Source organism: Candoia aspera, chromosome 17 (genome assembly GCF_035149785.1).
Source record: "Candoia aspera isolate rCanAsp1 chromosome 17, rCanAsp1.hap2, whole genome shotgun sequence".
NCBI lineage: Eukaryota > Metazoa > Chordata > Lepidosauria > Squamata > Boidae > Candoia > Candoia aspera.
Window position 1 is genome coordinate 9,511,899 of NC_086169.1, and position 23,927 is coordinate 9,535,825.

Sequence of the window (23,927 nt, forward strand, 5' to 3'; positions counted from 1 at the left end):
GCAGAGACTAACCCAGGGTTTCTCAACCAGGGTTCCATGGCACCCTCGGGTTCCACGAGAGGTCCCTAGGGGTTCCCTGGGAGACCATGATTTATTTAAAACGTTATTTCAAATTCAGGCAACTTCACATGAAAGCAGTAAGTTTCATTCTTTAAGTTTAAGAACACTGTTAGTGCATCTATACAGGTCCAAACACGAAACAAATAGAACCATTTTGTAACTTCTGGCCTGTATTTGAGCCTGAACGTGCAGGGGTGTCCCCAGGCCTAAAAAATATTTCCTCCGGGGTCAAAAGGTGGAGAAAGGCTGCACGACCCGCCCCAGGCAAGATCGTCCCTGCCTGCCCTTTTTTAAATCTCTGGGCTCGCGCGCTCTACCCGCCCGCCCGTCACCGCCTGGCTCCGCCTCTCGACAGTGACGCAGGAGGCGGGGCGGAGGCGGGGCGCGGGCGACCCGTCGCTCTCGGATTCTTCCCCCCCACCCTCTGCCCGGCTTGCTTTACGGCCGTCTTGGGCGACGCTCCTCCTTTTCCTCTCCTCGCTAAGATGGCGGTGGCCGGGGTGAGCTTGCGGTTCCCGCCGAGGCCTAGCGCTAATCCGCCTGCATCCGGCTACGTGGAGGGCGGACGGGGCCCTGGCGCCGGGGGCTGGGAAGGGAGGCCTCGGAGCGGGTCTGTGGCTCGGACGGGCGCCCGGGATGGGAGAGGCCGGGCGGGCGGGCAGAGCCCGAAAGGGGGAGTGTCGGGTTACTCCCCCTTCCCTTGCCACGCGCGGCGGGCGGCTGGGGCTTAAACCGGCCCAAACGGCGAAGACTACAAGCCCCACGCGCCCTGGCCCGACGGCCACGCCAGATAGGAGCGGTAGTTCGAGCTGTCTAGCGGGGGGCGGAGGGGTGTTGAACTGCTGGTTGTTGCCCTGCCGTGTCGGAGGCGGGCAGATCCGGCCTCCTGGACTGGCCGGAGAGGAGAGGCAAGACTCCCGACCAGCCAGTTCGGCTCTTTTAGCAACGGGGCGTCGAGAGACCCCTTTGCGGGGTGAAAGAGGATCTCTTGCCTGCAGGAGGGGCGGAGAATGGAGCCTCCAGGTGTAGGGGCAGCCTATCCTCAGTGCCTGGTGATGAAGAGCAGGATTGGGCTGTTACGTGGCCTTAGGGCAGTGTTTCTCAACCGTGGCCCCTTTGCTGGCCAGGGAATTCTGGGAGTTGAAGTCTACCCACCTTAAAGGGGCCACGGTTGAGAAACTCTGCTTTATAGTGTTATGATCCCCAAAAAAGCCTCATATGTGGAAACTCAGAAACGTAATTAATTTGGGTTTTGCCTTCCAATCACCCTATTTTAGGCTTTATAAGTAGAATCTTTATAATTAGAACTTAAGCTGGCTGGGGAATTCTGGGAGTTGAAGTCCACCTATCTTCAAGCAGCCAAGGTTGAGAAACACTGCTTTAGGGCCGCCCAGAAGATCATGGGCAGCTTGATGGCGCTTCCTCTTAACTTACCCATAACCCAGGCTATATGGCCACCTGGCTGCATCCAAAGCCAGTGGAGACGTACATGTTGGGGTCCGCTGCGTTTTAGGGTGGTGGGAGTTGGCTTGGGAGGGCCAGGCTTTTGAATAGAAGGACTTGATTTTAGGGGATGGGTAGCCTTCTGGGCGTGGGCGTGTCTGAAGGCGGCCCTGGGTTCGCCCCCAGGAATGCCAAGGTGGTGCCGGGGAAGACCTTGCCAGGCAGAACGGCAAGTCATGAGTTGGTGGTTCAGGGGAAGGTCCTGTGGGTCCTAGGGCAGGGAGGAGAGCGGGCGGCCTTGCCACCTTCAGGGGCTGCCAGGTGGTGGGTGTGGTGCCTGGCAGAAGATGTAACAGACCAGCTGAGAACAGGAGGTCGCGGACCTTCTGCTGAGGTAGCACTGTTAAGGGAAGAGGAGATGGTGCTCTGTCTGCTTTGCAGTAGGAAGGTCCCACGGCCACCGCAGCTGCAGAGCCACCTGGCGAGCGGGCGACCGTATCAGTTGGAAGGAATAACGCAGAGATCCCCGACAATGGCATCCAACTGTGGTTAGCTCTACGTAGGCTCAAAATCAATTGAGGTTTGGGAAGTCGAGCAGACTTCTCGGGGACCTCTCAACTGGTTACCCCTTGCTCTTCCTGCAGACTCTCTACACTTACCCCGAAAACTGGCGGGCGTTCAAAGCCCTAATCGCTGCCCAGTATAGCGGTGCCAAGATCAAGGTCCTCTCCGCGCCACCCCAGTTCCACTTCGGGCAGACCAACAAGACCCCTGAATTCCTGAAAAAATTCCCGGCTGGAAAGGTGAGGTGCCGTTCCTTGTTGGCCTAGCTCTAGTTCCTCCCTGTGGTGATTTTCCCGCCTGGTTCTGTGATTTGTTGGTGAAATGGAGGACGTTTGTAATCTTGCTGCCTTGCTGGGCTACCTTGACTCTTCCTGATTTCCAGGAACTAGTCGGATACGGTGATGATCGTTGGTTTTGTATTCCTGGTGCTTGGTTGAAAAACAAAACAAAACAATGCCAGCAGTAGCATCTTAGTGCTTGGGATGCAGCTAAATTAGTTTTGTAAACCTCTCTGCAGATCATACTAGGCCATGATTTATTGAATGAATGATAGTTCCCTGGTTCATGTAAGGTACTTATGTATGTTCTGTAATGTATTTTAAGAAACTACGCATCTAATGTAGACAAAGAGGAATCTCATCCTTGGCTGCTGCAGCAGTACCATTAATGAATGCTGGTTATGAAAACACGGTGGCAGCATTCACCCGTTGAGCTGAGCCAAATCCCATGTGAACATCTTATGTCTTAGTTCAGAGCCAAGATAAGGTTCTGACATGTACCTCAAATCTGTTAGTGATGCTGGCACCCTAACTTACTAAGGGTGGGATCCAAAACTGCCAAGTAATGTTAGTCACCTTGGCCTGAAGACTGGTTTCTGGAAGTATTTAAATGCCTTTTTTGAAGTAGAACCTACCCTGTGCTTGGTGGAGTGGGACTGGTTACTTGAGCCAAAGCTCCCCATAGTTGGGCCCCTGTTCATTCTGAGGGCTGCCTGCCAGCGTTCCTCTGTAGAATAATCAGGAGCAATAACCTGCCAAGAAAAATCCCAGCCTTAAAGGTTTGGTGAAACTTCCTGCCCGTAGGAGGAGAAAACAGGGCTGAGCATGCTCCCTGGAACGGAAGCTCTGTAACGAGGCACCTGCAGTGGGTTTAGTCTAGACGGGAGGCTCCGTCTTGAGCTGCTGCAGCACCAAGGTGGGCTTGGTGTTGGCCTGGCACCAGCCTTCGCAGGATCACGTCTCAGGCTGAGGTTAACAACCTGAGTTGCTCACAGCTTCCTCGTTGCTGTGAGTGGTACCTGTATACCTCTTCAAAGGAGATCTTCTCAGCTTGTCTTCTCAGCTGTTGACCGAGGGCCTTTTTCCCCTCTGTAGGTTCCGGCCTTTGAAGGAGATGATGGATTTTGCATATTCGAGAGCAACGCCATCGCACACTACGGTAGCACCCAACACCTCTGCTTGTCAGCCTTCCCGAAGTGGGGGTTCAGGGCTGGGTGGGGTTTACAGTAGTTCAGTTCAGAAATCCTTGATCAGGGAGTGGCAAATAAAACGTGGAGATCGAGGACAGTTGGGTGACAGGAAAACTCAGACCGCAATAAATGATTTTGTAGAAGCTTTCACAAAGGGTCACTTTGGATGATACCGGCCCTCCTTGTCCTGATTTTATTCATAACTTACTCATGTTCCTTTTGTGCTTGGTTGCCTGTTTGGGGAAATTTCATTATTTTCTGAGTGTGTTAGCCCTTAACCACCAGCAGGAAAAGCCATTTTAGAAGCCTCTGGAATAAAAATTCTTCTTAGCTGAGGGTTCCCCCCACCCCAAAAAAGCTCTCATTTTACTTTCCTTCCTGAAGCTGGAGAAGATCTAGATCTGGTAGACATCAGCTCCCATGATTCTCAACTGGGACGGCCCATAACTCCGTTGACTGGAAATTAGGGAAATTGTGGTTCGACCTGTTCGAAGTTGCCTGTGTATTCTCTTTGATTGTTTCTTTAACTGGCCGGTTTCCCCCTCCAGTCAGCAATGAAGAGCTACGAGGTGCAACTAAAGAGGCAGCTGCCCAGGTCCTTCAGTGGGTGAGCTTTGCCGACAGCGACATTGTGCCTCCGGCCAGCACTTGGGTCTTCCCCACGCTTGGCATAATGCAATATAACAAGCAGGTAAGTGACAAAATAGTTTTATAGACTTATCTCAGGGTATAAAGAAGTATTTCCCAACCATCCAAATAGCTAGATGGAGAGAGAAATCTTGTTGCTTAGAGGGATGCGTGTGTTTTGCAAACCATAAAGTCCAGAGTAGACAGCTACTTGAAAACAGAAGTTACAGGTAGTCCTCACTTAATGACCACAATAAGGACCTGAAAATTGGTTAAGTGGTGTGGTTGTTAAGTGAGTCACCACGTGACCGGAACCAATTTTATCCTTTTACAATGGTCATTAAGCGAATCATGGTTCGTTAAGTGAATCCAGCTTCCCCAATGGACATTTTTTGCCAGAAACTGGCAAAAAAGGTTGCAAATCGCGATCATGTGATTGTGGGATGCTGCAGCTGGTTGTCAATGCGAGCCAGCTGCCAAGTGCCCGAATTGTGATCGCATGATCACAGGGGTGGTGTGACAGTTGTAACTGCAAGTACAGGCCGCAAAGCACTTTTTCCGAGGCCTTTGTAACTTTGGACCATTGTTAAGCAAGTGGTTGTTAAGCGAGGACTGTAGTTACATTTTGCAGTCTGTTTCAGTGTATTGAAATAGCATTTTATATTCCTGGGAAGGCAGTCTGGCTTTTGACAGCCTTTAGGTTCTGTGGCTCTGGATTTCTCTTCTGGCCCCAGCCATCCCTGGTATGTCCTCCTAATTTTTTTTTTTATTTTTTTTTGCTTCCCCTGCAGGCTACGGAGTACGCCAAGGAGGAGGTGAGGCGGATCTTGAGCCTCCTTGATTCCCACCTGAAGACCCGGACGTTTTTGGTCGGGGAGCGCATCACGCTGGCGGACATCACAGTTGTCTGCACTCTGCTCTGGCTTTACAAGCAGGTGAGTCTCTAGGAGCCAGAGGAGCTCCTAGGGAGAAGCCCTTGGTGGGCTGCTGAGGTGCCTGGGGACCCCTGCCTTTCAGCAGTGGGGAGAAGAAGTGCAGGGCTGGGTGTCTTCTGCTTTTTGCCCCCGCACCATGTGCTTTTCTTCCACTTAGAGGACTAGAGCCTTGTTAAATCCTCTGGTGCTGTAAGCAGTGCCTTCCTTGAATCAGCAGTTGCCAAGCACAAAGCAGCGCAGGGTCAAGAGCATGGGGACCTGGTTTGAGGGCTCAGTTCTTTGAGGGCACGTGGAAGAAAAGAGGCTTCTCTCCCCCGTGGTGAAGGTTGAGCTCCATCTGAGTCTCTTCTGTGTTGAGGAAAGATCTGAGGATGCTCTGGAAGAAGGGAGGAAAATGGGGAGGAAAATTCAAGGGTTGAGGAACCGAAGGAAATATGGAGGTAGAGTTATCCTCTTCCAAAACTCAAGATGGCCATGAGTAAAATAAGGGAAAACGAGAAGAGGTGTTTCTTCTTAAAGGTACAGTAGCATGTATAAAATGCAGCTAAGTGTAACAGGGTAAAAGACTCAGCTCTTTTGAAGAGTCTATAATGCTGGGGAAAGTGGAAGGAAAGAGAAGCGTGTCCAGTAACAAAGTGGATTCGATTATAGTGGTGGTGGGTGCGCCATTGGAAGATCCGAAAGACCAGGTTGGGGACAGATCATCCTCGAGAAGGTTGCTGAGAGCCAATACCAACTTGATGGCACGTAATCAAAAGATAAAGAAATATAAAACGTTCACAGCCCCGGTTTTGCACTTCTGTGTAGTCCCTGTTGAAAGGAGCTGATTGTGAGTGTCGCTTGGGCTGAGATTTCCTGCCTTTCCTCCGTTTTCAGGTTTTGGAGCCCCCCTTCCGCCAGCCTTACGAAAATGTGAACCGTTGGTTTGTGACCTGCATAAACCAGACCCAGTTCAGGACCGTCCTGGGGGAGCTGCAGCTGTGTGAGAAGATGGCGCAGTTTGATGGTCAGGGAATTCATCTGTGATCCAAGTTTTCTCTTTAAATTGCCATTCTGTCTTTTAAAGCTGGAAAGGGACAGCGGGAGGTGGGATGAGCGAGTTGTGAGCAGCCCGCACCACCCCTGGACTTAGTGTAGCTTAATTCCTTCCCCTTGGTTCTAATTTTTTTAAGGGGCAGTGAGAAAAGAAGACGGGAAACTGCTATTGTATTCTGCTCGTAGGAATACATTAAGGAGAATTGCTTTTCCGGCCTCTGATAATTCATCCTTTAAAGGTCTCCGGTCTTAGGAAAATAGAAGTATGTTTAGTTTGTGGAAAAAATAGTGTGCATTTCACTGCCCCTTTCTGTCTTTGGGTCTGCAGCTTACCTGACTAAAATTAGAACATGATGTACAAAAGGGTCATATTTCACGTTCGCTCTGTTTTCTGAAAGATGGGGTGGTTCAAAAATAATTTTCTGAAGGGGCCCCGTGTCCTTTATATGGTTCAGCTTGTGGCCAAGCTTGTGCCTTGCTGCCCTCCGTGCCTGTTTTTTAAAGCGTTGCCTACTTTTTCTGCAAATTCAGCTGCCTGATCAAATGGCCCAGACATGGCTTACTTGGTGAAGACGTTCAGTAGCTGGTGGCCGTCTTCCTCTTCCTCCCTCTGAGCTCTTGGGAGTTAATGAGAGCTGCTTGAATTAATGTTAGCAAATGCATGCTTGAGCAGAGTGGGATACCTGTATGAGACTTCTAAACTCTGCTCTAATATTGGGTGTGGAATAGTAGCCATGTAAGCCAGTGTGTTGTGGTTAAAGACACGGAGCTAGAAACCGAGAGACTGAGTTCTAGCCCTGCCTTAGGCACGAAGCCAGCTGGGTGACCTTGGGCCATTCCCTCTCTCTCAGCCCCAGGAAGAAGGCAGTGGCAAACCACTTCCGAAAATGTCGCCTAGAAACCTGCAGGGACTTGCCCAGGCATTTGTCAAGAATTAAGACTGACTTGAAGGCACCAAAAAAAAAAAGTGTAAAATTGAGGTAGAGAAATCCCTTGGAATAAATTAAGCTACCGTTTCTGGCATATTGTTACTTAATGTATATACACAGAATATACATAGGCTACATACATGTACCTGAATATACATAGGCTTTTTATGTGCAGAAGTCACTGGTTGATTCCTGACACCAGCCTGATGTTAAAAGAAAGGGTGTGTGTGTGTCTTTGTGCATTGCACTTCCAAAACACCTGGTGGGCTCAGGGCCAAAGTCCTTGAGAAGTGCTGGGCTCCTCTCTGGCCTGTATCAGAGCAGAGGCCAGACAGCCTCCAGACTGGTCCAGAGTATCTGAGAGGCTTCCATTTGAACTGGACACAGGTGGGTGGGCCGAGGCTTCATGGGCATCTTCCGGTTCTATGACGCTGATTTGCATGAACGCACCCGTTGCCGTTTTTTGGGCTTGTGAGTAACTCTGGATGCCAAATTATGGCGCTATAAACTGGGGGAGGCATCGGAGTTTGAAGGTTGTAGCAATTGGCGGTAAATCCCCTTACTGGTACTTTTGCTCAGGCTTGGTTTATGGAGTCCCTGGCCTTTCCCGGCTCTCCTTTCGGAGGCGTAGTGCTTCAAGGTGCCAGGAATTGACGTTGGGAACTTCGGCACTGAAACCCTCAATCACGATCCTTTTTCCTTTGGCTTGTTGTTGGTTTTCAGCCAAGAAGTTTGCAGAGAACCAGCCCAAGAAGGAATCCTCTAAGAAAGAGAAGCCGCCAAAGGAGGAGAAGAAGGAAGATAAGAAAGAACAGAAGAAGCCAGAGCCAGAAGAGGAAATGGATGAGTGTGAGCAGGCCTTGGCGGCCGAGCCCAAATCCAAAGACCCCTTTGCTCACCTCCCTAAAAGGTAAGGACCCCCGGCTGGTTGGAGAAGAGGAGCTGCAGGGTCAGAAAGGGCTGGGGTGGCTTCCATTCTGGGGGTTCGGGCCAACCTGGAAAATGTCCCAAAGTGCTCTTTGGCCAAATGTGGGGGCATCCTTGGAGGTCAGGCCTGAATCCACTTGGCTTTATTTAAAAAAAGTTGAAGCACAACCATTTTAGATATGTGTCATCGTACATCAGATCTATGATTTTTTTTTTTACTTCCCAAGCCCTTTACCAAAAAGGAAGGTGCCCCCCCTGGAAAAAAGTAATTTATTTTTAAAATTGGAAATGTGTGTTAGATTTGCGGAGCATCCAGTGAAAGAGGGAAATGATTTTTTTGTGCATCTCACCTTGTTTTTGAGGGTGGATCATCTCGCATTCTGTTGTTTGTTCAGTAAATGCAGCACGTTCTGCCTTTAGTAGACACTAGATAGACAGAGGTAAGCCACATTCACATACCATTCAAAAGAGACAATAAAAAAGCTAAGAAGGAAACAGAAAGACCAGAACACGTCATCTTTGGCAACCAATGCCCAGATAAGCAGGGATTAACACCAGACAGAGAATCCAGCAGCAAGCAATACCTTCATCAAGGAACTGCCAAGGAGACAGAGAGTCAAGCAGAAAACATAGGCAGGGCAAGCCACTGTACATAAACGGGGTGAGCCCCACGGTAGCACTGAAAACGTTGCCTAATCTGGTCATGAAACATCTGCAAGCAAACAGCCAAGCTCAGGGAGCACCAAGGACTCCCTAAGCTCGTCTTCTACTTTTTTCGCCTCCAGATGTGTGGACTTTCACATCCAGGGTTACAAATCAGCGTGGCTGAGGATTCTAGGACTCGAAATCCACACATCTTGAAGGATACCTGGGGAGTTAGGTTTTCTTAAACCTACAAGGGTTTAAGAAAATCTAATTCACAACAAAACAAAAATCCCCTCAGAATTCTGGTGAAGGGTGGAAAATCTTGGCCCTCCATTCATGCACGGTACAGCCTGCCTTCTTTTATTATTACCATTTTGCTTTACTAAAATTAAACACCCACCTCCCCAAAGAGAAATGAAATCAAATGGTGTGAAAGATAATAGACATCAATCCTGACAGGCCCTTCCGGAGATATAAAAAATACACACCACGGCAAGACAGAGATCAATAGAGAGAATTTGAGAGAGTGAGACATGGTTCTATGGAATAGATTTCTGATTCTGGCTAAATAATGGTTTGGGATTTACTGAGGAAGTTGGAGAAGAAAGAAGGGTATCCTGGCACCCTTTGGGAGTGGTTTACTTACTTATTTTATATTTCAAATTTCTATCACTGCCCATCTCTCCCGAAAAGGGGACTCTGGGCAGTTAATGGAGCTGCTATACCTGGGGGTAAGGCAGGTGTGTAAACAGACATAAACAGTGCAGGCGGGGATCCATAGTTAACTGAGATGGAGTTGGGTCTGCTACTTAACCAAGCATGTATCTTGCTTTGGTACAAAGTCAACCAAATACCTCCTCCAGTTTTTGATGAAATTAATCTCAAATTTAGAATAACGCTGTATAGAATTACAGTTTGTTCTAAAAAGTAAGCATGTTGTATATGAAGGACGTGTATAAAATTATATCAAATAAGAGCTTATTACAAGAGAGTGATTAGTATCATTTTCATCTCTAACCAAACAATTTAAGTCTAAGAATTTAAAGAACTGGCTTTATTGTTTCTGATGATTTAAAATACGATTTAAATGATGTGGTTTATACCTGAACCATGTTACCTTTTTCAGATGAAAGTTACAGATATGCTTATAGAGGTCTAAGTGCATCCCGTTAAGCCATGACTTGTTGAATAAACCTTAATGATTTAGTTCACATAAAACAGTAAATAGCTAACTTTGGTTTAGCGCAGTGAGTGAACCCAGCTAAACAGGCTTTCTGTAATGTGTGAATTTAGCCCAAGTGTCCTGAAATACATTTTGAAAACCATTGCTGCATGTTAATTTCTGCCTTAAAAGTGTAAAATTACAATAATGCCATTTCAGCATGGCTAACAAATCAATAAAAACCAGAATAATAGTTGCTGGAACAGCTTACGCTCCCTACTTTCAGATGCATCAGGTCTCTGCCCGTTGCCAGAAAAACCTCCTAGCCATGTCCTGTGATCTTCTCTGGGGGAGAACATTTCCTGAATGGGACATTGTGGCTGGAAGAAGTCACCTCTAGGCCCCCCTTTCTTCAGAGACGATTTGGGATGGCTTAGTGCTAAGTCATTACAGGGCCTGTATGTGTCTGGTTTAATAGTGAGGTATGAACCAGATCACTGTGCCTTGTTTAACAAAGCTGTGGCTTAGAAAATGGAGGATTGGGTGTTGGGCGGGGCCAGCTTCTGGAGACCAGGTTCCCTAAGAGTTGGGGTCCAAGCCTCGTGGGCTAAATTTAAGCCCCCGCCCTTTGCATTCTCCCTGGAACGAAGTGGGAAGTTGTGTGGGCTTCAACTCCCAGAATTCCCCAGCCAGCCTTGCTGGCTGGGGAATTCTGGGAGTTGAAGTCCACACAACTTCCAGCTGCCAAGGTTGGCATTAGAGTGTAATGCGGCTCCACTGCTAAGGCCTTAATGCCCTCCAGCCGTGGTTACTGTGCCTTTCCAGTTTGCAAAGACCCCTCGGAAAGTTGTGCTGCTGTGGTCAGCTGGCTGCACCTGGTCCAGTCTAGACCTCCTCCCGTGGGGGCTGGGAATGTCGGCCAGGTAGTCTGTCGTCTGGCTCCTCTCACGCCCACTTCTCGCCAGCTCAGCACTTCTGCCACCTCCCCTGCCTTGGCTGTAAGCAAGATAGAAGGCTGGGTGTCTTCTCTCTAGCCAGACTCTCTTAGCAGCTTCACGTGGGCTGGGGGGGGTGCCAACCCGCAGGTGATTTGCGGCCTCCCGCCACCCCAAGAGCGAGCAGGGTAAAGGGTAAATGAATCCCTTAGACCTTGTACGGGCTTGAGGTTTGCATCCTGCTCCATATCAGACCTCCGAAATGCTTTGGGAGCAGCAAAGTAGATGCCTTTAGCCTTGCGCACACGGCACCCACTTTGATTCTGGTGCTTCCCCTCCAAAGGGTTGAAATTGGCTCTGCCCATGGGTTAGATCATGAGCCTCGCCCACTGCACTCTTCCCAAATCTTGCCCTGACCTCAGTTGCACAGCCCGGTAAGGGAAGACTGAGTCCGTGGCGGTTCCTTGGCTCTGTTTTCTGGCTCTGCTGGGGAAAGAGCCTGGACGCAAAGCCAGACAACTGAACGTTGCTCTTTCGCTCCGGCCTCCCCAGGACTGGCCACTAGGAGCCAGTAGAGCACCCCGCTTGCGGGCCCACGCTAGCCAAACAAACGCCTGGGAGGCTTTTGGGCCTCATTCCAGCCTGGCTGAGCCAAGGAGGGACAAGGGGGAATCTTGTTTGTCGGGCCTGGAGGTGGCAGGGGGCCAGGTTGTGCTGCCTCGGGAAGGGGCTGGTTGAGAGGGCTCTCTCCGGGCCCAGCAAAAGTTTGTCCATGCACCAAAAGAAAGAGGGCGAAGTCGGGCTGGGGGGGCTTTGGCCACAGCTGGAGAATTGCGGCTGAGCCGAGAGGTTCTCCCCATTTCTGGAGGAAGGGCAGGGGACCAGATTCCTGGAGGGGGTGGAGTGAGGCCCTTCTCTGCAAAACATGAGGCCTGCTGGGATGACCCTTTCGGTGCAGTTTGTTCTGGCTGCGTTGCATTTCAGCTGTTGCCTGAAACGAGCTGTCTTGTGATCCAGGATAATCTTAAAACAGTAGCCGGCTTGTTTTCATGGAAGTAACCCCCCTCCCTCTGGCCTCCCCCCCCCTTTCTGCCAAGCATAACTGAGAGCACTCATTCTGGAAGGCTGAGGCAAACTGCCGCACATTTCACCCCCTGAATCTCTCCCTTCTGGATAAACCTGTTTTGGGGAGTTTTTTCTGTTAGCTGTTTCATTCTGGGGGTGAGTGCAAAGTTACCGTGGGTGAGCTGGCCAAGTTTTAGTATCGGCTGGGCACTGAGGGACTGCAGAGGGCTTGTCTAAGAACGTCTTTTCTAGCCTGTTGCTCTCCAGTTGCCTGGAAATAATGGGGGTTGTAATCCAGCCGCAGGAAAGCTTGTCCACAGACAAACCCTGTAAGCTGGGATTTTATTACCCCAGCTGCAAAACCTCTTCTGCTGGAGCAAAATTTCCCTTCTGGGCTACTTTGGAAGTTTGTGAGTCTCCTGTGCCAATCCAGGAGAGAACTTCTGCTCTAGAGCAGTGTTTGTCAACCGTGGCCACTTGTAAGACGTGTGGACTTCAACTCCCAGAATTCTCCAGCCAGTGTTGCTGGCTGGGGAATTCTGGGAGTTGAGGTCCACACAACGTAAAGTGGCCAAGGTTGACACACACTGCTCTAGATGTTCTGAACTTCAACTGCCATCTGCATGCAAGGCCAACTATAAGAACGCAGAGAAGTGGTGGTTCAGAACACCTGCCACGTACCACGCCGTGTAGGCTGGGCTACCCGTTTGCAGACGCACCACTGGCAGACGCTGTGAACGGTGTGAAGCCCTGGGTTGGTGACGTTCCGCAAAGGGCATCCCATTGAGAATTCTGCTTGCCGTCCCTCTGGCAGCCTTTGAGTAGACCAAACAGGCTGAGTCTCCAAGATCTTTCTTTTCTTTTCTTTTTTAATAAATGTTTATTGTAGTTTCAGTCCCCCTTCTCGCCAAGAAAACAGAATACAGAAACATTTTTTAAGGCAATATACACGCATCCAACAATCTATCTGGTCGCTAACCAAAATAAATATGATCAGATCCAAAAAATAATCTAGTTATTAAGTTATCATCCCAAAATACCCCTCCAAGAACTAGCATGCTACATCGATATAAAGCCTATAAATACTTCACTTACATATTGAAAAGTTATATCAAATTACAGACGATTCTGGTAAAATATTACGAAATCTGGTAATATTTCCGCTTAAGGGCCTCATTTTCCGCCAAAGGGCCTCATTTTATTCCTAGTAGAAAAGAGCCTTTTCAAAAATAGCTGTTAAACATTTCTCAAATCTACTCTTCAGTATCTGGAATAGTAATACGTTTTTTTTGTTTTTTTTTTAATATTTTTTTTATCCGGCCTTTGGAGAGCCAGTTTGGTGTCGTGGTTAAGGCACCAGGCTAGAAACTGGGAGATGGTGAGTTCTAGTCCTGCCTTATCCATGAAGTCAGCTGGGGGACCCTGGGCCACTCACTCACTCAGTCCTAGGAAGGAAGCAATGGCAAACCACTTGCGGAAAACCCTGCCAAGAAAACTGCAGGGACTAGCAGAATCAGACACAATTGAACAGATTAAAAAAAAAATCCTGCCTTTATTATTTTTATAAATAACTCAAGGCAGGGAACATACCTAATACTCCTTCCTCCTCCTGTTTTCCTCACAACAACCACCCTGTGAGGTGGTTGGGCTGAGAGAGGGGGACTGGCCCGAGGTCACCCAGCCGGCTTTCATGCCTAAGGTGGGGCTAGAACTCTCCTACCAAGCCTGATTGGCTCTTGGGCTGAGAGAGAGGGACTGTCCCAAGGTCACCCAGCCGGCTTTCGTGCCTCAGGCGGGACTAGAACTCTCCTACTACGCCTGATTGGCTCTTGGGCTGAGAGAGAGGGACTGGCCCAAGGGCACCAGCCGGCTTTTGTGCCTAAGGCGGGACTAGAACTCCCGTACCATGCCTGATTGGCTCTTGGGCTGAGAGAGAGGGACTGGCCCAAGGTCACCCAGCCGGCTTTCGTGCCTCAGGCGGGACTAGAACTCTCCTACTACGCCTGATTGGCTCTTGGGCTGAGAGAGAGGGACTGGCCCAAGGTCACCCAGCCAGCTTTCATGCCTAAGGTGGGACTAGAACTCTCCTACCACGCCTGATTGGCTCTTGGGCTGAGAGAGAGGGACTGGCCCAAGGTCACCCAGCCAGCTTTCGTGCCTCAGGCGGGACTAGAACTCTCATACCACACCTGATTGGCTCTTGGGCTGAGAGAGAGGGACTGGCCCAAGGGCACCAGCCGGCTTTTGTGCCTAAGGCGGGACTAGAACTCCCGTACCATGCCTGATTGGCTCTTGGGCTGAGAGAGAGGGACTGGCCCAGGGTCACCCAGCTGGCTTTCATGCCTAAGGTGGGACTAGAACTCTCCTACCACGCCTGATTGGCTCTTGGGCTGAGAGAGGGACTGGCCCAGGGTCACCCAGCTGGCTTTCATGCCTCAGGCGGGACTAGAACTCTCCTACTACGCCTGATTGGCTCTTGGGCTGAGAGAGAGGGACTGGCCCAAGGGCACCAGCCGGCTTTTGTGCCTAAGGCGGGACTAGAACTCCCGTACCATGCCTGATTGGCTCTTGGGCTGAGAGAGAGGGACTGGCCCAAGGTCACCCAGCCGCCTTTCGTGCCTCAGGCGGGACTAGAACTCTCCTACTACGCCTGATTGGCTCTTGGGCTGAGAGAGAGGGACTGGCCCAAGGTCACCCAGCCGGCTTTCATGCCTAAGGTGGGACTAGAACTCTCCTACCACGCCTGATTGGCTCTTGGGCTGAGAGAGAGGGACTGGCCCAAGGGCACCAGCCGGCTTTTGTGCCTAAGGCGGGACTAGAACTCCCGTACCATGCCTGATTGGCTCTTGGGCTGAGAGAGAGGGACTGTCCCAAGGTCACCCAGCCGGCTTTCGTGCCTCAGGCGGGACTAGAACTCTCCTACCACACCTGATTGGCTCTTGGGCTGAGAGAGAGGGACTGGCCCAAGGGCACCAGCCGGCTTTTGTGCCTAAGGCGGGACTAGAACTCCCGTACCATGCCTGATTGGCTCTTGGGCTGAGAGGGAGGGACTGGCCCAGGGTCACCCAGCTGGCTTTCATGCCTCAGGCGGGACTAGAACTCTCCTACTACGCCTGATTGGCTCTTGGGCTGAGAGAGAGGGACTGGCCCAAGGGCACCAGCCGGCTTTTGTGCCTAAGGCGGGACTAGAACTCCCGTACCATGCCTGATTGGCTCTTGGGCTGAGAGAGAGGGACTGGCCCAAGGTCACCCAGCCGCCTTTCGTGCCTCAGGCGGGACTAGAACTCTCCTACTACGCCTGATTGGCTCTTGGGCTGAGAGAGAGGGACTGGCCCAAGGTCACCCAGCCGGCTTTCATGCCTAAGGTGGGACTAGAACTCTCCTACCACGCCTGATTGGCTCTTGGGCTGAGAGAGAGGGACTGGCCCAAGGGCACCAGCCGGCTTTTGTGCCTAAGGCGGGACTAGAACTCCCGTACCATGCCTGATTGGCTCTTGGGCTGAGAGAGAGGGACTGTCCCAAGGTCACCCAGCCGGCTTTCGTGCCTCAGGCGGGACTAGAACTCTCCTACCACACCTGATTGGCTCTTGGGCTGAGAGAGAGGGACTGGCCCAAGGGCACCAGCCGGCTTTTGTGCCTAAGGCGGGACTAGAACTCCCGTACCATGCCTGATTGGCTCTTGGGCTGAGAGGGAGGGACTGGCCCAGGGTCACCCAGCCGGCTTTCATGCCTAAGGTGGGACTAGAACTCTCCTGCCACGCCTGATTGGCTCTTGGGCTGAGAGAGAGGGACTGGCCCAAGGTCACCCAGCCGGCTTTCGTGCCTCAGGCGGGACTAGAACTCTCCTACTACGCCTGATTGGCTCTTGGGCTGAGAGAGAGGGACTGGCCCAAGGTCACCCAGCCGGCTTTCGTGCCTCAGGCGGGACTAGAACTCTCCTACTACGCCTGATTGGCTCTTGGGCTGAGAGAGAGGAACTGGCCCAGGGTCACCCAGCTGGCTTTCATGCCTCAGGCGGGACTAGAACTCTCCTACTACGCCTGATTGGCTCTTGGGCTGAGAGAGAGGGACTGGCCCAAGGGCACCAGCCGGCTTTTGTGCCTAAGGCGGGACTAGAACTCCCGTACCATGCCTGATTGGCTCTTGGGCTGAGAGAGAGGGACTGGCCCAGGGTCACCCAGCCGGCTTTCGTGCCTCAGGCGGGACTAGAACTCTCCTACTACGCCTGATTGGCTCTTGGGCTGAGAGAGAGGGACTGGCCCAAGGTCACCCAGCCGGCTTTCATGCCTAAGGTGGGACTAGAACTCTCCTACCACGCCTGATTGGCTCTTGGGCTGAGAGAGAGGGACTGGCCCAAGGTCACCCAGCCGGCTTTCGTGCCTCAGGCGGGACTAGAACTCTCATACCACACCTGATTGGCTCTTGGGCTGAGAGAGAGGGACTGGCCCAAGGGCACCAGCCGGCTTTTGTGCCTAAGGCGGGACTAGAACTCCCGTACCATGCCTGATTGGCTCTTGGGCTGAGAGGGAGGGACTGGCCCAGGGTCACCCAGCCGGCTTTCGTGCCTCAGGCGGGACTAGAACTCTCCTACTACGCCTGATTGGCTCTTGGGCTGAGAGAGAGGGACTGGCCCAGGGTCACCCAGCTGGCTTTCATGCCTCAGGCGGGACTAGAACTCTCCTACTACGCCTGATTGGCTCTTGGGCTGAGAGAGAGGGACTGGCCCAAGGGCACCAGCCGGCTTTTGTGCCTAAGGCGGGACTAGAACTCCCGTACCATGCCTGATTGGCTCTTGGGCTGAGAGAGAGGGACTGGCCCAGGGTCACCCAGCCGGCTTTCGTGCCTCAGGCGGGACTAGAACTCTCCTACTACGCCTGATTGGCTCTTGGGCTGAGAGAGAGGGACTGGCCCAAGGTCACCCAGCCGGCTTTCGTGCCTCAGGCGGGACTAGAACTCCCGTACCATGCCTGATTGGCTCTTGGGCTGAGAGGGAGGGACTGGCCCAGGGTCACCCAGCCGGCTTTCGTGCCTCAGGCGGGACTAGAACTCTCCTACTACGCCTGATTGGCTCGGGCTGAGAGAGAGGGACTGGCCCAAGGTCACCCAGCCGGCTTTCGTGCCTAAGGTGGGACTAGAACTCTCCTACCACGCCTGATTGGCTCTTGGGCTGAGAGAGAGGGACTGGCCCAAGGTCACCCAGCCGGCTTTCGTGCCTCAGGCGGGACTAGAACTCTCCTACTACGCCTGATTGGCTCTTGGGCTGAGAGAGAGGGACTGGCCCAGTGTCACCCAGCCGGCTTTCGTGCCTCAGGTGGGACTAGAACTCTCCTACTACGCCTGATTGGCTCTTGGGCTGAGAGAGAGGGACTGGCCCAAGGTCACCCAGCCGGCTTTCATGCCTAAGGTGGGACTAGAACTCTCCTACCACGCCTGATTGGCTCTTGGGCTGAGAGAGAGGGACTGTCCCAAGGTCACCCAGCCGGCTTTCGTGCCTCAGGCGGGACTAGAACTCTCCTACCACACCTGATTGGCTCTTGGGCTGAGAGAGAGGGACTGGCCCAAGGGCACCAGCCGGCTTTTGTGCCTAAGGCGGGACTAGAACTCCCGTACCATGCCTGATTGGCTCTTGGGCTGAGAGGGAGGGACTGGCCCAGGGTCACCCAGCCGGCTTTCATGCCTAAGGTGGGACTAGAACTCTCCTGCCACGCCTGATTGGCTCTTGGGCTGAGAGAGAGGGACTGGCCCAAGGTCACCCAGCCGGCTTTCGTGCCTCAGGCGGGACTAGAACTCTCCTACTACGCCTGATTGGCTCTTGGGCTGAGAGAGAGGGACTGGCCCAGGGTCACCCAGCTGGCTTTCATGCCTCAGGCGGGACTAGAACTCTCCTACTACGCCTGATTGGCTCTTGGGCTGAGAGAGAGGGACTGGCCCAAGGGCACCAGCCGGCTTTTGTGCCTAAGGCGGGACTAGAACTCCCGTACCATGCCTGATTGGCTCTTGGGCTGAGAGAGAGGGACTGGCCCAGGGTCACCCAGCCGGCTTTCGTGCCTCAGGCGGGACTAGAACTCTCCTACTACGCCTGATTGGCTCTTGGGCTGAGAGAGAGGGACTGGCCCAAGGTCACCCAGCCGGCTTTCATGCCTAAGGTGGGACTAGAACTCTCCTACCACGCCTGATTGGCTCTTGGGCTGAGAGAGAGGGACTGGCCCAAGGTCACCCAGCCGGCTTTCGTGCCTCAGGCGGGACTAGAACTCTCATACCACACCTGATTGGCTCTTGGGCTGAGAGAGAGGGACTGGCCCAAGGGCACCAGCCGGCTTTTGTGCCTAAGGCGGGACTAGAACTCCCGTACCATGCCTGATTGGCTCTTGGGCTGAGAGGGAGGGACTGGCCCAGGGTCACCCAGCCGGCTTTCGTGCCTCAGGCGGGACTAGAACTCTCCTACTACGCCTGATTGGCTCTTGGGCTGAGAGAGAGGGACTGGCCCAGGGTCACCCAGCTGGCTTTCATGCCTCAGGCGGGACTAGAACTCTCCTACTACGCCTGATTGGCTCTTGGGCTGAGAGAGAGGGACTGGCCCAAGGGCACCAGCCGGCTTTTGTGCCTAAGGCGGGACTAGAACTCCCGTACCATGCCTGATTGGCTCTTGGGCTGAGAGAGAGGGACTGGCCCAAGGTCACCCAGCCGGCTTTCGTGCCTCAGGCGGGACTAGAACTCCCGTACCATGCCTGATTGGCTCTTGGGCTGAGAGGGAGGGACTGGCCCAGGGTCACCCAGCCGGCTTTCGTGCCTCAGGCGGGACTAGAACTCTCCTACTACGCCTGATTGGCTCTTGGGCTGAGAGAGAGGGACTGGCCCAAGGTCACCCAGCCGGCTTTCGTGCCTAAGGTGGGACTAGAACTCTCCTACCACGCCTGATTGGCTCTTGGGCTGAGAGAGAGGGACTGGCCCAAGGTCACCCAGCCGGCTTTCGTGCCTAAGGTGGGACTAGAACTCTCCTACCACGCCTGATTGGCTCTTGGGCTGAGAGGGAGGGACTGGCCCAGGGTCACCCAGCCGGCTTTCGTGCCTAAGGTGGGACTAGAACTCTCCTACCACGCCTGATTGGCTCTTGGGCTGAGAGAGAGGGACTGGCCCAAGGTCACCCAGCCGGCTTTCGTGCCTAAGGTGGGACTAGAACTCTCCTACCACGCCTGATTGGCTCTTGGGCTGAGAGGGAGGGACTGGCCCAGGGTCACCCAGCCGGCTTTCGTGCCTAAGGCGGGACTAGAACTCCCGTACCATGCCTGATTGGCTCTTGGGCTGAGAGAGAGGGACTGGCCCAGGGTCACCCAGCCGGCTTTCGTGCCTCAGGCGGGACTAGAACTCTCCTACTACGCCTGATTGGCTCTTGGGCTGAGAGAGAGGGACTGGCCCAAGGTCACCCAGCCGGCTTTCATGCCTAAGGTGGGACTAGAACTCTCCTACTACGCCTGATTGGCTCTTGGGCTGAGAGAGAGGGACTGGCCCAGGGTCACCCAGCCGGCTTTCGTGCCTAAGGCGGGACTAGAACTCCCGTACCATGCCTGATTGGCTCTTGGGCTGAGAGGGAGGGACTGGCCCAGGGTCACCCAGCCGGCTTTCGTGCCTAAGGCGGGACTAGAACTCCCGTACCATGCCTGATTGGCTCTTGGGCTGAGAGAGAGGGACTGGCCCAGGGTCACCCAGCCGGCTTTCGTGCCTCAGGCGGGACTAGAACTCTCCTACTACGCCTGATTGGCTCTTGGGCTGAGAGAGAGGGACTGGCCCAAGGTCACCCAGCCGGCTTTCATGCCTAAGGTGGGACTAGAACTCTCCTACTACGCCTGATTGGCTCTTGGGCTGAGAGAGAGGGACTGGCCCAGGGTCACCCAGCCGGCTTTCGTGCCTAAGGCGGGACTAGAACTCCCGTACCATGCCTGATTGGCTCTTGGGCTGAGAGAGAGGGACTGGCCCAGGGTCACCCAGCCGGCTTTCGTGCCTCAGGCGGGACTAGAACTCACGGTCTCCTGGTTTCTCTCCTGGTGCCTTCACCACTAGACCAAACTTATTTCTTAGTATAATTCTTAGTATAACTCTCACAGCTATTTCCCCAAGCCTAACATAACTGAAGTTCCCCCCAAATTTTCAGCTTCCACTATTTCGGGATACAATTCAAAGCAGCATGCCCATCTTCCACATGGAAGCATTTACCCATGCAACTCCTTGTATAGGTTCCATATTGTTCCAAAAAAATCCAGCATTGGACAAGATTTTGGTTAATTTTAGCCTTTGTGCTGAGGGGGGGCTTTCTCCGATGTGCTTTTCTGCGTGTTCTGTTGGGGTGCTGCAGAGATGCCCAGTGTCTTCCAGCCACGGTGCCTGTTTTGGAAGTTTGAGACCGTGTCAGACTCCTGTCCTCTCACAAAAGGGGTGAAAAGTGGGGAGACACCCATTTGCCAGAAAGCGGGTGAGGATGCTCCCCCCTACTGTCCACCTCATCTTTCTTTCTGGGGAGAGGGGCCAAAGTACCAAGTTGCAGCTATTCGTGATTTTCGGGAGTTGGTGGTGCTGTCCAAGCTAGGCTGTCGGCTTGCAGACGCTTCGATCTACTATGTGTGGACAGGGAGCAAACTCCGCCCCCCTCGCCCTGATGACGTTACCTAGCTTGGTCATGAAATGTTTGCAAGCAACACCAAGCACGGAGAGCACCGGGAACCCTGAGCTGCAGCTAGTCTCTTCCACTGGATTCTTGCTTTTATTCTCCAGAGGTGGGGGGTTGGGGTCAAGCAGTATTTCGGAAATAGGGATCATGCTCAAGACTGGCCCTTGGCTTTGCAAGACGGGGGGCCAAGCCTGTTGGCCCCCACACATGCCAGGCTAACTGGCTTTTCACGTTGCTGCCTGTCGGGAATCCTTTAAACTTTGAAAAGCTGGGGGTAGGAAAAGGCAGCAAGAACAGCCAGGAATGCCCCCCGCCCCTTCTCCTGCTTTTTCTGTGCTGCAATTGAGCGTTGCCCTCCTGTTAATTTCCCACCAGCCCCTTCAGCATGGATGAATTTAAGCGGAAATATTCCAACGAAGACACCCTGAAGGTAGCCCTCCCCCACTTTTGGGAACATTTTGAGAAAGACGGCTGGTCCATCTGGTACGCAGAATATCGCTTTCCAGAGGAGCTGGCGCAGACTTTCATGAGCTGCAACCTTATCACTGGTAATCTCTTCCCCCCCCCCCCCAATTTTCTCTCATTTTGCTATACGTTTGGCCTGACGACCAGGGCCGCAACTGGGGGGGGGGCAAGCGGGGCATGTGCCCCGGGCACCGCCCTGGGGGGAGTTGCCAAAATGGGCGCGGAGTCTGTGTTTGCCCCAGGTGACACAGACCTTAGTTGCAGGCCTGCTGATGACTCGTAAACCCTTTTGGCTTCTTCCCCCGCATTCCCCCCCCCCCCCCGCTTCTTGCAGGCATGTTTCAGCGCTTGGACAAGCTGCGCAAGAACGCCTTTGCCTCCGTCATTCTCTTTGGCACCAACAACAGCAGCAGCATCTCCGGCATCTGGGTCTTCCGCGGGCAGGAGCTCGCCTTCCCCGTGAGTCTGAGTTTCTGGAACGGTGCGCCGTGGCAGGAGAGCACAGTGCGGGCGAGCCGTAACGAAGTGGAGGCGGGGAAAGCGCAGCCGAGTGTGGCCGTTGCCAGAGAAGTGAAAGAGGGTCCGGGGGACCAGGGCAGACAACCTTTTTGTATCGTGGGCATGCTCTCCCTACGCCGGTAGCTCAGAGGCCTCGGCCGCGCAGGGCTTTGGGTTGCTGGTGCATTCTCTAGGGAAGGGTGCTTCACGCCGTCCCACGGCACTGTCAGTGGGGTTCTGTCAGACTGAGGGCAAAAGGATAAATTCACTGGAACCCAGCCAATTTTCTATCATGAGAGCTTTGCCTCCTGACCAGTTTTTTTTTTCTTCTTCTTCCAAATTAAGTGATTCTGTTACCTGAAAAAGCAGAGGGGGGGATGTTTGGCTTGGCTGAGAAGCATGCTGGGCTTCTGTTTATATTCTATAATTTATTTTTTTCTCCATCTGTGATGGAAAATGGGGAGGGGAACCCCAGAATCCTTTTTCATCCCCCTGAGCCTCTGCCTTCCACCCTAGAGGACTAGATCTTCAGCTCACCTCTCAGGGCTCTTCCCAGCTCTTAAATAGGGAGAAAGAGTTTGCAGGGCTCTGAGGCGGCCTGCGCTGTCCTTAAAATGGGGATAAGGATTTATGAAAGTAGACAACCTTCCCTCCCTCCCTCATTTCGTTTCTGTGGCTGCCCACCTCAGCAAGTGGCTCTGGGTGGCGTAAAATCATAACATAAAACAATTAATACAAAATAAATATATATTATCCTCTCTGGCCACACTGGTAGGGATGAGTTTGGTGTGCTAGCTGGGGACGGTGGGAGATGTAGTCTACCCCATAGAGGGGCGCTTTCCGAGGGCCGCGTGCATAGGCCCACAGGGCATCGACTCTGCCCCCATAGCCTGATGATCCTGTTCTGTTGCCCCATCCCACCTCTCCCAGAGAACCTTGGGAATTGTGCCTCTGCGTGGCCAGCAGGCCTGCATCCCAGGTTCCAGGTTCTGTCCCACTTGGGGCCAAGAGAGAAACGATGCCATGGTTCCTTAGTCAGGCCTGGTGGCGAGCTTCCTGCCCTGCCTTCTGGGCCAGGAGCAAACCGGAATGCCCTTTGAGCAAACACCCTATCACCCAGAACAATTATTTGCATGCCAGGGCAATCTCCTCAGCCTCACGTTGCTGGCAAGCCGCAGTGTGCACTTCTGCTTTTGCGCTACTTCTCGGGGAGACGGGGAAGGTGCAGCCCCTTTCCGCCCCCTCCCGACCTCACCCCCTTCTTCTCTCTCTCCCGCAGCTGAGCCCCGACTGGCAGGTGGATTACGAATCCTACACTTGGCGGAAGCTGGACCCGGACAGCGAGGAATGCAAGGATATGGTGAAGGAGTACTTTCTGTGGGAAGGCGACTTCAAGCACGTCGGCAAGGCCTTCAACCAGGGCAAGATCTTCAAGTGAGACGCCGGGAAGCTGGGCCTCCGCACATGGACACAAATGAGGGACATCTCTCCAGAGCGGCCGCCACCGCCGCCATTAGGGAAAAAAAATTCAAGAATGTGACCGACTCAGGCAGCAGGAGAGGCAGTGAGACATTCTAGGCTGTGCATTAAAACCCTGAGTGCACCAGTTCCTTTCTTGCATCTGTTTGCAGCTGGAAGGGGGGGGTTCTCATCTGGGCCGCATCTTGTGGCAAAGGGGTGGCAGGGCGGGGGGAGGAGAGACCGGGTTTCTGGTGTCTATTTCTCCTTGGGATACGTGAGTGAAAGTGATCCTGTCCCCAGTGTTTCTCAACCGTGGCCCCTTTAAGATGGGTGGGCTTCAACTCCCAGAATTCCCCAGCCAGCATGGCTGGCTGGGGAATTCTGGGAGTTGAAGTCCACCCATCTTAAAGGGGCCAAGATTGAGAAACACTGCTCTGTGCACACTTACAGCTGTTCATCCTTTGCTTATGCCTCATCAGACAGTAGCCCAAACAGGAGCCAAGGTGTTGCACGTCTAGCGGTTAGATTTCTGGGCTCCGCCATGCAAGTGTGCCCAGCGGGGCAAGGAAGGCGATGGGGCGGCGCCACGGCAGTCTTTGAAGTTGAGCCACTAGGTTTTGCAGTAGCCGAAACAAAGGAGCTGCTTTGCTTCATTTAACCGCACTCAGCTGCTGCTGTGCCCCTGGTGAACTGGCATCGGCTTGGTTCCCCTGCCTGGCAAAGCCGCCTGCAGGACGGAGGCTGACGTCCGCTTTGCCAATCTGCAGCTGCAGCCAGTTTGCGTTCCCAGTGCTCACAGAACCCCAGGTTGAGAGCTGCCGTCTCCAGCTTTTCCCCAGAAGGTCAGTTTGCCGCGCTGGATCTCATCTCTGCCAGGAAGGCGGAGGGATTTTTCCACTTCCTGCAGGAGATCACTGAAAATCAAACCAGGGCGTTCAAAGCCCAGGACTCGAATCATTTTGGCTCCCTGCCCTTTGCTGTGTGAAAGAGGTGCTGAGTGCCCAGCGTGCCCTGCCATGGGAAAGTGCTCAGCCCAGATCAGTTGG

The 23,927-nt window shown here is 53.2% G+C and overlaps 1 protein-coding gene across 1 annotated transcript; it reads left to right on the top strand.

The window, feature by feature from the left end:
- Nucleotides 1-425: 425 nt before the first annotated feature.
- On the top strand, nt 426-23,026 carry EEF1G (eukaryotic translation elongation factor 1 gamma). Its single transcript, XM_063317279.1, has 10 exons — nt 426-560; nt 2,148-2,306; nt 3,441-3,504; nt 4,084-4,226; nt 4,954-5,097; nt 5,974-6,103; nt 7,785-7,971; nt 20,833-21,005; nt 21,257-21,381; nt 22,700-23,026. The coding sequence occupies exons 1-10, from the start codon at nt 546-548 to the stop codon at nt 22,856-22,858; spliced, it is 1,299 nt and encodes a 432-aa protein (XP_063173349.1). The 5' UTR covers nt 426-545; the 3' UTR covers nt 22,859-23,026.
- The last annotated feature ends 901 nt before the right edge of the window (nt 23,027-23,927 follow it).

Excerpts from the sequence above, each read along its gene's own strand:
- EEF1G (XM_063317279.1), top strand. Across the intron at positions 3,505-4,083 it reads CAACGCCATCGCACACTACG|TCAGCAATGAAGAGCTACGA; the intron begins GTAGCACCCAAC and ends TTCCCCCTCCAG. Across the intron at positions 21,382-22,699 it reads GGCAGGAGCTCGCCTTCCCC|CTGAGCCCCGACTGGCAGGT; the intron begins GTGAGTCTGAGT and ends TCTCTCCCGCAG.